Source organism: Cladophialophora bantiana (assembly GCF_000835475.1).
Source record: "Cladophialophora bantiana CBS 173.52 unplaced genomic scaffold supercont1.9, whole genome shotgun sequence".
Classification (NCBI taxonomy): Eukaryota; Fungi; Ascomycota; class Eurotiomycetes; order Chaetothyriales; family Herpotrichiellaceae; genus Cladophialophora; species Cladophialophora bantiana.
The window spans coordinates 738,063-753,097 of record NW_015971583.1 but is presented as its reverse complement, the minus strand read 5'-3'; the positions used below and the strand labels follow the sequence as shown (position 1 = coordinate 753,097).

At 52.0% G+C, this 15,035-nt stretch overlaps 4 protein-coding genes across 4 annotated transcripts; all 4 read right to left on the bottom strand.

Moving 5' to 3' along the window:
• Positions 1-944: 944 nt before the first annotated feature.
• Z519_06566 (uncharacterized protein) lies at positions 945-3,044 on the bottom strand (the record flags this gene model as incomplete). Its single annotated transcript, XM_016764305.1, has 1 exon — positions 945-3,044. One exon carries the CDS (start codon positions 3,042-3,044, stop codon positions 945-947), a length of 2,100 nt encoding a protein of 699 aa, XP_016619387.1.
• A 400-nt stretch (positions 3,045-3,444) lies between these two features.
• Positions 3,445-8,151, bottom strand: Z519_06565 (uncharacterized protein; the record flags this gene model as incomplete). Its single annotated transcript, XM_016764304.1, has 1 exon — positions 3,445-8,151. One exon carries the CDS (start codon positions 8,149-8,151, stop codon positions 3,445-3,447), a length of 4,707 nt encoding a protein of 1,568 aa, XP_016619386.1.
• A 1,443-nt stretch (positions 8,152-9,594) lies between these two features.
• On the bottom strand, positions 9,595-10,813 carry Z519_06564 (uncharacterized protein; the record flags this gene model as incomplete). Its single annotated transcript, XM_016764303.1, has 2 exons — positions 9,595-9,866; positions 9,994-10,813. 2 exons carry the CDS (start codon positions 10,811-10,813, stop codon positions 9,595-9,597), a joined length of 1,092 nt encoding a protein of 363 aa, XP_016619385.1.
• Positions 10,814-12,000: 1,187 nt separating this feature from the next.
• Positions 12,001-14,587, bottom strand: Z519_06563 (uncharacterized protein; the record flags this gene model as incomplete). The annotated part of the gene is made up of 3 exons (XM_016764302.1): positions 12,001-13,143; positions 13,226-14,282; positions 14,346-14,587. 3 exons carry the CDS (start codon positions 14,585-14,587, stop codon positions 12,001-12,003), a joined length of 2,442 nt encoding a protein of 813 aa, XP_016619384.1.
• Between the last annotated feature and the right edge of the window lie 448 nt (positions 14,588-15,035).

The following is a 15,035-nucleotide window of genomic DNA, read 5'->3' as shown; positions in this document are numbered from 1 at the left end:
CAGTGAAGAAAACGATAATTGTAGCTGAAGTTGTCGAAGCTCCTTTGCACAAGCTTCAGATACCTTCATTTCATCCTCGTCCAAGAATAGCCTTGCACGAGGATGAATATAGGCAGCGTAATACTCCTGATCTTGTGATTCGTGCAGACTTCGTTCATCTTAATCTTCTCACCTTCGTGGCGGCGAAACACTGGTCCGACATCGACACCTAAGTCGGCTGCTGATAGATTAGTTTCGATACCTCGCTTGGAGAATGAGTTGTGTGCTAGAGAGCATTGGAGATCATTCCTCGTCTCATACACTTCGACTAAGGCACCATCCCTGACCTGAAAGCAAGGCTTTTGAGTCTCGGGCGTGTTTCCTGGCTCTATAATGACATCAAAAGCGTTTTAGCGGGCGCGGACGACACCCTGGTTTCCTTGTCGTATCTAGAATCCGTGTAGCAGCCTGATTCATCCGTAGGACTTTGCCCAGTCAGCTACACAGAGGTCGGTAGCGTTCCTGTCGTCGTGAGAGGGGATCTTCCACTGAAGGCAGCCATGCAGTCCAGCTGGCGATTCGGATAGGGATGGGAGCATGGAAGGACAGGAACGAGGGAGCTGTTGCTATCAGGCTGAAGACGTTCAAATTGGCTTGTGTAACCATGCCCAACATTCCTCGAGGCGCTTGACCCCTTGCATCACACTTTGCTGAATGAATGTTTAGTGCTTTACTCAATTGGTCAACTATTACTAGCACAGTTTTACGGCTATACTTCTCGGTATGGATAGAATAACGATACCTCTAATTGTGATCCTGCGGATGGTAATAAGCGAGAGAAAGCCTTGGAAGTTGTAGTAGCATTAATGTATATGGCTTGGTGCTTACTTGACCAGCGGATGCGATATACCAAGATGTCCCGAGCTTCAGCAAGGGAAGCTCTTGCCCAAGGTAACATATCTAGTTTATGACGAACAACTACACTGGATGGCCCTCTGAAATCTAGGCACATCACCACAATATTTCTTCTCAATCTCCTCATTCCAGCACCACCCATCCTCGAACGGAGCCAGTGTCATCTCCATGACTCCCTTCAGGATATCTCTTTCTTTCTTGTTCTGTACTCGGTCGATAATGTCATCCAGTAACCACCCTCTGGGCACGAAGTTGGGATTGACGCTCTTCATGAGCTTCTCTCGCTGATCATCTGCTGCGGAAGCCGTGGTCTCGTCAGTGATATCCCAATCCTCAACCACCCGCTCGCGCCAGGAGTCAAGCCATTGTCCGACCTTTTCGCGCCCAGATTCGACTGATTCATTCAGACCAGTGACGCCCTCTCGGTGAAAGAATCTCTCGGCTGTGCTTTCACGTTTTTCTTTCGTGATGACGTCGTCCATTTTCACCGAGGACAGGCGACGGAAAAAGTGGTTGAAGTCAAGCTCTAAGGCTTCCATTGTATCGAGCAGTTCTGAGAACAGCTTCTCAAAATCACTCTCTCTTTGAGTCTTCAAACCTAGTCGCACCGTCATCAGACGGCGATACTCGCTCAGGAAGACCGCCTTGTACTCGTCTGAGATCTGGTCAATTATGGTCTCGGCGCGCTTGATTAGGATGGGTGCGAAATCTTCATGCACACCCTTTTCAACAAATGTTTCGTCGTCAACTTTATCCCCAGCACCAATCAATTCACCGAGGGCCTCGCCCAGACGAACAAGGTTCCACCAGAAAATGCTCGGTTGTGCGCGGTAGCTGTATCTCAGCATATGGTCGTCGTGGTTGGGTGTGTAGGCAGGATCAAAGTTGTCCATAAAGGCAAATGGCCCATAATCGAGCGATAGACCATAGATCGACGTGTTGTCAGTGTTGAGCACCCCATTCATGAATCCATATGCCTGCATCATGCCCACAAGCCTGGCATTTCTTCGCACGATTTCGCGATAAACTCTGGTAAAACGATTCTCTTCGGCGCCTTCTTTGCCTTGGATCTCGTCTTTGGGAACGCCTCTTGCCGGATCGAGATGAGCGTGCGCAGTGTCAGCTGGCAAGGCAGCTGGCAGCTTGTCCCACCCGCCAAAGACATCTTCAGCAATGTAGGTCGCAGTCTTGCGAATCAAATCCCGGTCACCTCTTGATCGCATGAGATCAAATGTGCCTAGTCTCAGCCACGTTTGAGCAAAGCGGCAGACAATCGCACCAGGTTCAAGACGTTCTCTGACGACCTCGGATTTGGGACACAGCGTCAATGATAGAGCCCTAGTGGTAGGTATGCCAATGGCATTGAGATATTCCGACACAACAAACTCTCTGATACTCGATCTCAAAACGGCCTTGCCGTCGGCAAAGCGCGAGTAGGGTGTTTTGCCCGCACCCTTCAGTTGTAACTCATAGCGGACCTGGGTCTTTGGATTTGTTGTCTCAAATAGCGAAATAGCGCGGCCATCACCTAGTTGTCCGGCCCAGGAGCCGAACTGGAAGCCGCCGTAGCACTGCGCCCAGGGATATACACCGCCCTTCTCTTCATCCCAGTAAAACTTATTGCCTGCGACGACCTGTTTGAATTCTTCAGATGATGCTTCGCTTGCGGCGAGGCCAATATCGCGTAGTGCGGCTTTGCTGACTGCCAGGAGTTCGGGTTCTTCGGTCGGCTCAGGTCTGACAAATGTGTATAGCGCCCCTCGCACCATACGAGGACCCAGTTTCTGTCGAGGGGCTTTGTGAGAGTCGATCGGCGTGGGATACTGCGGGTCTGGAGGGAGTTTCGAGGTGAAAGTGTTCGATTTCGGTATATCTGCTAGTGTAGCCGTGGCATCAGATTCGTCGTTGGTGTGTGAGCCATTGGTATGGCCATTCGTAATATGGGAGGACATCTGGGCGAGTCTCATCCGCGTAACGGGAGCGGGGTTATGATATGGTCGAGGCGCTTTTGGATGAGACAGACGAGAAATGCGTCGGAGGAGCATGCAGAAGGTGGTAGTGAAGACGGCGAGGGCGAAGATATTGACGAGGACGGGGAGGCTGATATAACTTGAATAATTTGAAATCCTGGTCGTGTCGTGCATCGTCATCTTGACAGGCCTGACGGCAAATCGAGCCATTGACAAATAATGCGGAGGGAGATTTTCCTGATGTCATGTTTGGAGAAGCGCATTTCGGCGGAGCATTCGGCCGCCGAGCAGGTTCCGGCGGATCATAGGTCATCATTCCAGTATGATGAAAAGGCTACTCCGTTCGTCCGTACTCATGTCCGTAGGTATATACTTCGACATCAAGGAGACGGCCGCCTGCTCCAATGCAGTATGTTACCATGCAAAACCCATAGACTGATGCACCTTTCACTCCTCGAGTCCCCCCCTAAGCCACGCCAAACCCATCAAGGTCATATCGTTCCTTATCACTCATCACCATTAACATGCTTTGCAAAATACATCGCCTCATCTGTCGGCCCTCATGAATGATAGAAACAGTTCATCGTCCCTCGTCATCCGCATCTGCTTTCGCAGCGTCGCTGTCATCAGCAACCTTGGCTTTGGACTTCCTCCTCCGACTACGTCCACCGTTGACAGTGGCCACGGTTGATGTCTTGTCCTCGATCGCTTCCGGGTCGGGCGAGGTTGGTGGGGATGAGAAAGTTCCCATCTCTTCTTCCATCTTCTCCTTCAAAGCCCTGAGGCCTGCGATCTCATCTTCTCTGGACTTCAGTTCGGCTTGCAGCGTTTTAAGCTCCTGAGCAGCTTGCTCCGATTGTTGCTTGAATTCTTGCTCTCGACTCTCGAGGTGCTTGGCTGCCTCTTCCTTCGAGGACTCCGTCGATGTCTTCAGCGCCTCGATCTCTTCTTTTAAAGAAGTAAGCTTAGCCTCGGTGTCTTTTAGCTGCTCCTCGGCTTCATCCTTTCTGGTGGTCAGTTCTTGGATGACTTGCTCTCTGGCGTCCAAATCTTCCGACATCTTGCCGATGTCAATTGCTTGAGCCTTGAGGGCCTCGAGCTCGACTTCGAGCTCTTTCAAGTGACCATTGGATTCATCCTCAGCCTTCCTGGCAGCCTCGAGGTTTGCTTCCATCTCCTTAAGCTGGCTTTCGAGTTCCGACTTGGAGGCAAGCGCAGCGCTCAGGTCGGTCTCTTTAGCTTCAAGGTCCTTGGCTGACTGCTCGGTAACGCTGACCTTCTCCTGTTGGACAGCCTCAAGCTCTCTCTGGATTTCCGCCAACCTGTCTCTCACTGTTTGGAGCTCTTGCTCAGTATTGGTTCTGTCGTCCTCGGCCTGTTTCACCTTTCCCTCCAACTCGGCCTTGGCGGCCTCGGTTTCCGTAACGCGCTGCTCAGCAGCTGCCGTGGCGCTTTCTGCCTCACCAAGCTTGGACTCGAGTGAAGCTTTGGCCTCTTCAGCGATCTCCATTTCCTTCTTGATCTCTGCAAGCGCATCTTCGGCCGATTTCTGTTCGGCTAAAGCTGCGGCAAGCTCGGCTTCCAGTTCTTTTCTCGCCTTGACCGCCTCCTCCTCAGCCGCAAGCTTATTAGCTTGCGCGTCGGCCAGTTTCTGCTCAAAATCACTGGTTAAGGCATCAGCGTCAGCTTGTGATTTGGACAGCGCCTCTTGGGCAGCTTTCAGGGCATTCTCTGCCTCAACAAGCTTCTCATCCATTTCAGTCTTGGATTGGTCTGCATCTGCACGAACCTTTTCTAGCAATTCCTGGGCCTCCTGGTGGGAAGCATCAGAAGCGGCCAATTTCGCTTCGAGTTCCGCCACAGACGCGGCTGCCTCTTCTTTTGCCTTTTCGAGAGCTTCCTTGGTGGACGAGAGTTCCTGTTGGAGTCCATCGACGGTTGACGCATGCTCTTGCTGTAGCTTTTCCACCTCGCTCTCCGCTGCCGCTTTGGCACTTTCGGTGGTCTCAAGCTTGGTCGTCAGCTCGTTGTTTGATGCTTGAATTGTTTCCACCTGCGCTTCGAGCGCACTGGCTTTCTCTTGAACGGCGTTATGTTCGGTCTCCAGTTCATCAAGCTTTTTGCACTTCGCCGACAGTTCTTCATTGATGTCTTGGAGCGATTTTAGCTGCTCTTCAAAACTAGCAAGTTTCTCTTCTGCGGCATGCAGAGCGGCTTCTGTCTCCTTGAGCTTCTCGCATTTTGTTGTCAACTCTTCGTTGGAGTCCTGAAGCGCCTTGAGCTGCTCTTCCAGGGCCGCAACCTTCTCTTCTGCGGCGTGCTGACCTGCCTCCATTTCTTCGCATTTCTTTGCTAGTTCTTCCTTGGAGTCCTGGAGCGACTTCACTTCTGTTTCAAGAGCGACACACTTTTCATCTGCGGAATGTTGACTGGCTCGAGCTTCTTCAAGCTGCTTTTGAGCTTCCGCTTGTGCCTCTTCGAGCTGTTTCTGCGCATCGGCATGTGCCTTCACTGCTGCTTCAAGCTTTCCCTCCTGCTCTTGCACTGTTGCTTTGGTCTCTTCGAGCTCGGTAGAAAGCTTGGAGCTCTCCGCTTCGAGAGTTTCAACTTTTTCCTCGAGAGCTTTCTTGGCCGTATCAGCGGCTTCGACGCCGTCAGCTAGTTTCGCCTTCTCTGCCTCAAGATTTGAGATCTCGTCCTTGGCTGCTGCTAGTTCTTCGGCATGCTTGGCTTGTTGCGCCTCAAACTGTTCTGCATCGACCTGCTTCGACTCGGTAATGGAAGCAATCTCGGACTCAAGCGACTTAGTCTGCTCCTTTAAGGCGGCGATATTTTCCAATGCCTCTTCTAGAGAAGCTTGCGACGTTTGATGAGAATTCGAAGCCTCTTCAAGATCTCGGGTAAGCCGCTCGTTGTGCTCTTTCGTAGCTGCATGGTCCGAAGTCTCTGACGCAAGACTTTCTTTCAACGTCTCGATCTCGGCAAGGACAGATTTATGCATGTCTTCCGCCTCAGCGGCACGTGCTTCTGCTTCCTTCTGTCGCTCTTCCGCCTCCGTCGCAGTAGCCTTATGCAGCTCTAGGTTCTGGAGGGCTGTGGCATGCTTCTCTTCTGCATCAATAGCGCGAGCTTCAGCTTCTTTCTGTTTCTCCTCCGCCTCGGCTGCGGCGGCCTTATGCTCTTCCAGCTCCTGAAGTACGGAGGCGTGTCTCTCTTCGGCTTCAGCAGCACGTGATTCGGCCTCAGCCACAGAAGCCTTATGCTGTTCAAGCTCCTCGAGCGTCGCTGCGTGTTTCCCCTCCGCCTCCGCAGCGCGCCCTTCAGATTCTTTCAATTTTTCTTCTGCCTCTGTGACAGCGGCAGCATGTTGATCCCGCTCCTGGAGTGCGGCGGCGTGTTTCTCTTCCGCCTCAATAGCACGCGCTTCTGCTTCCTTGTGTCGCCCTTCTGCCTCAGTCACAGCAGCAACATGGCGGTCGATGTCGCTAAGCAGGCTCGCAGAACGTTCTTTTTCGTTCTCATGGTCTTGTTTGAGCTGAGCATAGCCCTCGAGTTCCTCCGCGAGTTGGGCAATCCGTGACTCGGCCGTGGCCAAGCTCTCTTTAGTTCCTTCAATCTGACTTTCCAGCTCTGCTACTTTAGCTTGGGCGCTCTCCAATTCCTGTTTGGAAGACTCGTGGTCCTCCTTGAGTTGTTCGTGATCTTCAAGAGTGGCGGTCAAATGACCGATCTTCGACTCAGCTTCTTCGAGATCTCTCTTGCAACCCTCAAGGATTTCCAGCTCTGTTGAAAGGTCCGCAACTTTGGCTTGAATGTCCTCGAGCTCCTGTTTGGATGCTTCATGATCCGCTTTGAGCTGGTCATGATCTTCAAGTTCAGCGTTGAGATGACCAATCTTTGATTCAGCTTCTTCCAAGTCTCTCTTACAAGCATCGAAGGCTTCAAGCTCGGTTGTCAAATCTGCAACCTTCGCGTTGGTGGTCGCGAGCTCTTGCGTTTGAGCCTCATGCTCTGCTTTGAGCTGGATGTAAGCTTCGAGTTCGGCGGAAAGTTGAGCTACCTGTGCCTCGGTAGTTTCTCTTGCTTCCTGCGACGAAGAGAGTTCTGTTGTCAAATCTGCTACTTGAGCCTGGGAGCTTTCCAGTTCCTGTTTGCAAGCCTCAAATGCTTCAAGCTCAGTCAGGAGCTGGGCGATTTTCTCTTCGAGGGCGGCTTTTGACATCGAGTGATCTTGCAGATCGTTCGTCAGCTCATCAATCTGATTACGCGCCCCGGCGAGCTCGTCTTGGACGATCTGATGTGCCGACCTGTCGGCTTCCCTGTCCCTAGACGAGGTTTCGAGGGCCTCTTTGGTCGTCGAGAGCTCTGCGGCGTGTGCTTCGAGTTGAGCCTCTAATGAGGCGCGAACGGATGCCAGGTTCGCATTTGCATCTTCCAGTGCTCTTGAGGAGGTGTTTTGCAGGTCCTCGTATCGTTTGGTGTGATCTTCAATGCTCAGCTCGGCATTTTGCAACCCTGACTGGGCAGTGTTCAATTCCTCCGTGAGAGAAGCAATCTGAGATTCGAGCTCAGCTCGCAAGGTGGCATTTGCTTTCTCCGTCTCTTCCAGAGCGGTTGTTGAGGCCAGTTGGACGTTTTTTAGCGACTCAGTGGTTTCGACAATGGCGGCCTTGGCCGCTTCTAGGTCGGTGTTTAGAGAAGCGATTTCGGTGCGCAGTGCAGAAACCTCATTTTCGTAGGTTGCCTTCAACCGCTCATTTGCTGTGCGAGAGTCCGACAGCTCTTGGGACAAAATGGCGACCCGTGACCTGTATTTGTGGTGTACGCTTTCCAAAGCCGCTTGGTGCTCACGATTACACTCTTCTTTGACGAATTCCCGTTCAGCTTTCTGGGCATCTCTAATCTGCTGCACGACGACAGCAACCATGGTCTCCTCCAATGACGCTTTCAGCCGCCGCAGTGCAGCTTCTTTCTCCCTGTAACGCCTTTCCATCTTTTGCGTATTTTTCTCCAAGGTCGTCAGCTCCTGGTCCTGAGACATAACCATCTCCCTGGCTTCCTCGAGATTTTGGCGACATTGTTGCAGTTCACCTTGAAGGACTTCAATCTCGGACAGTGGACGTTGGCTCGACTCGGGTACGACCGGGGCTTCCTCAGACTCGGAGACCGGTGAGTCTGGATGAAAGAAACGGTTATATACCCGCCGCAGACTCGAGGAGCGTTTCGTGGCTCCGGTAGGTCGGGCTCTCGTCTGGGATAGTCGTCGTAAACGTTTCTCAGATGCCATGGTGTCAAGGGGAGTGGAAGGGGTCGTGCTGCAGTGTAAGTATTGTGCGGTGGAGAAGGGGATTTGACGAAGAGGCGGTGACGCTGAGATAGTTTCAGGTATGCGTCTTTCGTCTGCGTTTGCGCCTGCGGGAAAATTTTAAGCGAGCATGAGGATGAGAAAACTCTGTAGAGGTGAGGGTCGGTGAGATACTTGAAGACGACAATATTGCACTCATTTTGCAAAACCTATGATCAGGTAGCGTGACAGTCTTTTGGTTTGTAGCAACTGACATTGAGTCAACCATTGTGGATTCATCGGGCAGCAAGGTACAAACGAAGAAGCGGTAGAATGAGGCTAGGACACGTCGCGGAGGATTAACGGCTCGCTTAGGGTGCCAACGGTGGTGATAGGGCGCATTGCTGTAGCTGCGGCTTTATCGCTGGATTCTTGTTGGACCAGCGAATGTCTGGCTATGTTGGGCCAGCGAATGTTTGGCTATGTTTGTCTGGGTGAGCGCGTGTGACGGAAAAATTGGGCTGTGGGGTGACTGCGGCGAAGAGGAGAGGATGGTTTGTACTTGTAGAGGAAGGATGAGGATGAAGAACTGAAATTGCTCGAGGTGATTGCCTTGGTGCTCAGGCATGTCACTATTATTGCAGCTGCGCAGCCCTCCCAGGGATCTCCAGCGGGATCTACGGAGGGGTCCAGGGGTCCAGTGCCTCGAACAGTTAACTACAAGCTACCCGGCAGCTGCCGCTCTGGTGGGGGGTGGTTGCTGGGGGTCAGCGGCCGAGGCCCAGGGCTGGAGGAGGGCGTAGAGTCCGGGGGCCATGCCTGCTTCTGGTGTGGCTTGAGCTAAGTTGGTTAAAGGCTCGTAGGCGCGTCCCGGTGCCTGACGTTGCGTGAACTTCAGTTAAAGTTTTGGCCTGGCGAGTCCCCCGAGTTCAAAGTTGCCCCTGACCAAAGTGCCGTACACCGTCCACCACCACGCCAACCCTCACGACCCGACTGAAATAAGACACTCAGCCTAGGCTTCAATTGTTGCCATCCAGCTGCATCATGTCAGAATCTGGCTCAGTCCGGTATTTCTTCTGATTCTGGACAGGTCCTCATCATGTGCCCATCTTTGGCTGCTTCGCTGCTTCACTCCACACCAGACAGCAGAACAAATCACATCGCTTACATCCACATGAGCGACCAAGATTGGGTGCATGGTTTTCAAGCTGGATTTCTGCCCAAGCCCTTTATCCGTCTTGTCTCGTGAGTCACAAACACATGCTTCGGTGTTGGTGGTGATCATCCACTTCCAGCTGTTCCAACAATCACCTGTGGAGGTATAGAGAGTTCATCGTACTCTGATCTGACATGCTTGGATATATTTGTTCATTTTGCCAAGTCAATCAGCCACGAAGTTTGCTGTCCCTCATAAAGCTGTGCCCTTTATTTCACCCAAGTCCACCACTAATCATAGTCGAGAGGCAGCCCAAACAACCTGATGGCATTGCGGTATCCGATATCTCTCCAGTTCTCGTCGGATATGGGCACCGTCTCGAACCAGGCCCTCATCTCGGCGATGGACTCGTAAGGATAGTCCACGGCAAACATGATATTCTCGACCCGCGACTCGGCGATTAGGTTCATTAGGGCCGCCGTCCTAGGCATCCCGCTAGTGTTGGGGAGGATGTTCTGCTGGAAGTAGTCCTGGAAGCGCTTTTTCTTGGGGCCTTGCGCTTCTAATAGGAAGAAAATGAAGGTCAGCCCCATTTGGATCGGGAAACCTGAATTATTGCGGTGACACCAAGGCAATCTTTTGCGCGACTCTTCGGGAGACGGAGAAGTAACCAACTTCATGACACTTACCAGCGGTATAAAGCCTGAACGTCGTGTCCGTCCTCGGCAAGATCCAAGATAACCCTTCGCCCATATGACCCAGACAAATCTTCAACCTAGGAAACCGATCAAAGACGCCACTATACATCAGTCTGAGGACGTGCTCCACCGTCTCCCTGCCAAAGCCATATGGGGCGCCATGAAAGACAGGCATATCCTCCAACACTTTAATGTTACTAGCCAATGGCACACGGGGGTGAATAAAAATCGGCTTCCGCAACCGCTCAGAGACTTCCCACAGTTTCTCGAACTGTGGATGATCAAGGTACAGCCCCTGAGTGGGATCCGAGGTGTTTGTGAAACCATTGATCATGGCCCCTACAAATCCATACTCTGTGACACAGCGTTCAAGTTCCGCCGCCGCAGCCTCGCCACTCTGAGTCGGGAGAGTCGCAAAGGCGAAGAACCGATCCGGATACCGTTGGCAGTAGTTCTCGTAGACGAACTGGTTCGACTTGCGACACCACTCGAGCTGCTCGTCCAGCTTCAGGAACGCTTGGGCCGTCGGTTGGTTCATGGAAATGATTTGCGCGCCGATATTGTTGGCGTCCATGATCTTGACGCGCAGTTCGATGTCCCCTAGTCGGTCTTTGAGGCCGGCCACATACGACGGCTTGAATGTCCCGAAGGTGGACGAAATCGCCGGGGTTGGGTATGGCGATACCGCGTGCTCTTCTAGGCATACCAGACGGGCCTGTTTCCGCGACTGGAGAATGGGCGTGAACTCGGACTCGGGCCGTCCTTCGAACACGAGAGTGTTCTTGCGCAAGGACGTGGTTGCTTCTCCCATGATATTTGGACGATTTGGCCAAATCACTCTGCTCTCCTACTATAATACTGCTATTACAGCGCAAAACGGAGTCGAGCGCTAAAACGCCGCAAGAGTAAACGAACTGTTTGATACCCTTCGCTCTTCAAAGCCTTGTTGAACGACGACTTCTCAGGGGTGCTAGGATGGCCTGACTAACCATCTATTGTTCACTTAGCATCGAGGGTAGACGTCTGCCACACACCGTGAATTTGAAAGTGGTTATGTAAAGACGGTGCTGGGTATAGCCCGGGTATTTCGGCACGCGACCCGACGTACGTGGCTCTCAGTGCCTTGGAGATGGTGGATTGGACTGACTGACTGCCAGAAATTTCCTCACTGTCGAGAATGCTATCATCAAAACCCACGTCAATGTTCATGACTTCTCTTCGTGCTGACCTGGACGTATGACAGTACTCGAACTTCGTTGATGCCGATATATATCACGGGCTAATGATTGCGAATCAGAAGTATGGAGCGTATGTTTGACGCAGGCAAACTACGGTGGCTTGAAAATCCACCATCACCACTATTCTTCCCATTCCATGATTCCATTCGAGTGATGTCGGACCCAGCGTCTCAAAAAGTGATCTGCGCCCTCGGCCTGACATCTTCTACTAAGTCACCGTCATCTGTCGCCTGTGATACGTATCGGAGTAGGACCCTTCCCTATTAAGATCGAGTTTTGCGCACAGGGCCATCCGTGTCAGATCCCGCCCTGAGGGCTGTGTAAAGAGTGCTGGATTCTGGGATATCTGTGGGAGAGCAAGCCGCGAGAAGAAGATATCTCACCGATTTTGCCAGCTCCGGAGTGTCCAATATGGCACCGCCATTCATCAAATACGGCACTATTGCCGACCCCTCAAAAAGGTCATGACGGAGAAGCCAAAAATGACTAAACAGGGCCACCTAAGACCAAAGGTGGTCTTGCATACTATGACCTCCCCAGGCGTGAAGGTGCGTGAGGCCATCAACTCCTTACTAGGTCCTCGAGAAGATTCGATACCTTCTGACGATGTGACCATGCTCATTGTCTGAAGTACGCACGCGAATTCGGAGGCTTTCCACACAGACACAAAATCACGATTGATCAAGCCATCTTGAAGCGACACCATATTCAAATATCGCTCTCGTTGAAGGATCCGTTAACAAGATACAGATTAAAATCATCATCCCATTCCGAACATGCCTTGGTTCATGTATTGAAAATCATCCGGCAAGTCAAAAAGGCTTTCCAAAGTCGCATTCGGCCAAGCAAAGCTGTTGTAAATCGTGAAGTCTCTTGGAAATTGCTCGGACGACGGGTTGAGATTAGTAGTTGTAGAATTGTTGCTGTGCACCCCAATGCTATACTGGGCCATGCCGACAGCTGGATTTAGACCATTCGAGGGGACCACCACGCCATCGGCCTGCAAAGGGTTGGCAGTTCTTAGATTTGGGCCGCCGAGGTTCATGCTTGCACGGTCAGCTTGCAACGCTCTTGCGTTCATCGCTTCCGATGATTGCATCGATGAATTTTCTGGAGATCCTAGAACAATCATCGGGCTCTCATCGCTGTTGTTCCAGACGCGCAGGTGCTGGTCTCTCGCCTCGTACAGATGTGTGATCAAGTCATGCATTTTGCCCGACGCCACGGCCCACGGCTCCATCTCTTTCATCAAGCGCAGAGTGGCCTGGACTTGCCTATGGCATTCGTCTCGAATCTGTCGAACTTGGTCTTTGACGCCGCCCGGATGCCTAAACCCTAGATGATGAACAGGGTCGGTCTCTGAATGACCTTCATTGCCATCCTCCCGGAACACATACAAGCTGAGAAGAGGGACCATGCAGATTTGCAACAGATACCAGGTCGACGGCCAGGCAATGTATTGGTTCGGCAGTTCCGACGACCTTGCTTTCACCGAATCAATGGTTTCCCCGGACAGCGTCAGGCACTTTCGTACGCACAATCGCTGGTCCGATGTAAGCCCGCCAAAGGAGATCCGATGGAGAACGGCCTCCATAAGGCTGGGTCGGTATAAGAGCATCCTGAGATTGAGGTAGCGCCATCTGATGGTCAAAAACGGTTGCACAAAGCATTCCAAACAGGACGGCTGTGATATGGCAGAGTTGCTCATTCCCACCAGTTTGTGAAAGTAGGTCGGTAAAGCTTCGTACCAATCCACCAGGTGTGCATCGAGGCTGAGTGATTCGGCGAACGGCACTGTATTCGATGTCATCAATCGGCTTTGGATGTCTGTCATGATACGCGAGAATCCGATGGTTATGACTAAAGTAGAGGAAGGCGATGGGGCTTCCACAACATCATTCCCCTGTTGACGATTGAAGTTATCAGCAAGGTGACAATTGATACCCGAAGAGGGGGGACTCTTCACGTAAGAGCGGGGGACTTACATCTGGCCCGACCTCTCGGGGATATCTGACCTCGCTTTCAAATATTTTGGTATCCAAGGTACGGCCCAAGGTTACAGCTTCAGCCGAATCTAGGACCACGAGGTTCCACCAGATTTTCCGCCTCAGTTCTTGATGCTCAGAAGATTGGTTGCTGTTGGGCTGCTCCTTATGAAGACCCAGAGCGTATGCCATGCGAAACGCTGCTCCAAGAAGCGCAGACGCAAGATTCGGCCGATTTCGGTAATGGTTGTACCAGCCGGCCATGAGAATCAAAGCCTGCAACGTTTCGAAGCTCTTGTTTCCAAGGCCCTCTACGTCCAGATGGGATTTCGCCGCGTGATAATAGCTGAGGTGTTCTCTGGAGTCGGTCCTCGTGCTTCCAATGGAACCTAGAGCCAGCACCATGTTGAAAAGACAAAGCCACGGAGGGTCATTTCGAGTTCCAGCAGAGGCAACACTTCTGAATTCGGCCTGATCAAGAATAGGAGTGGCCGGGTGGATCCAATGAAAATAAGCATCGATCAAAATGCCAATCCTCTCGGTCATTTGGAGAGACGGTGGGGTCCTGTGGCTGACCTCTGGAGACCGATACGACGCACTTCGTTGGCTAGTTGTAGGACTTTGGGTAGGTTGTTGTTGGCCTACCGACTCAGGAGCAATTCTGAGTATGGTGCGGAACATCTGCATTGTTGAGGACGGACCAACGTAGGATGAAGGTTGATTGGACATTGCCGAGAGAGCATTCACATCATCACCGGCCTCGGAGGAAGCATCGTCCTGCTGCTGGGAGTCTAGACCAACACTGGAAGTTGTGTCATCTTGGTCCATCGGATTGCCGCGGCTATCTTGGGATCCGGTTTCGACAGGTAGTAGAGTAACAGCAAGACTTCCTCGACTGGGTCCATCTTGGGATGCATTGCTCTCGAATGATAAGCCAATTCGTTGGAGTAGTTCCTCGCGTGAGAGACCGCTGAGGGCATCAATAGATGGCGAAGGGAACAACTTTGCTAGAATATCGGTCGTGGTCTCGAGGCGTTGACGAACAGACTCGAAATTCCTTGTTCTCGGTTACTCATGTTCCATGGCATGGACTCGACGGATGCACCAGTTGGAAACTCACTTTCGACTGAGAACCAGCGCAGGTCGCGAGAAGGTATAGATGCATCTTTCAGGTTGCTTGTACCATCGACAAGAATAGCACGGATGCGTGCCGTCGCATTTGGTCTTCCTTCGCTTGCATTCCGCACATGCGGTTTTAATTCGGGCATCTCTTGCCCCAGATTGATGCGCAAGAGTCCTAGGAGTCGTGCGAGTCTCGATGAGCGCAAACTCGTGCTGCGTGGGAGGCTGGTGTGTCTGCATTGTGACAGCTCAGATCATTGGGATAGCTTAGATTGACCGTGAAGACAGCCCCCAATGGCAGCATTCCTCGGGAACATGGCCGGATCTAGGGACGCAACCTCACTCTCTTCCACAGAATCCGCTACATTTGGATTGCTGTGACGGGCGGCTCCAGAGCTGCTGTGAGCAAGACATACTTTCCGCTGTGAAGAGTTGCTGTAGCGTGAAACGCATAAACGTATCGAGATTGTGCGAGCTGGAAGTAGGAGAAAAGTGGATGTTTCCGTGTGGCCGGCTAATACGATAGCTAATTGGGCTTAGCCCAACACGTGACATGACAGCTAACCAGGAAAGGAAGGGTTTGGGTCTCTTACATATCCTTATCCGCCTTATCAACCAGAGGTTCCCCGCACTGGGCTCTTCGTCCTCGGCAGTAGCTACAAGCTGCTGCACTTGGTTAAATAGTAAA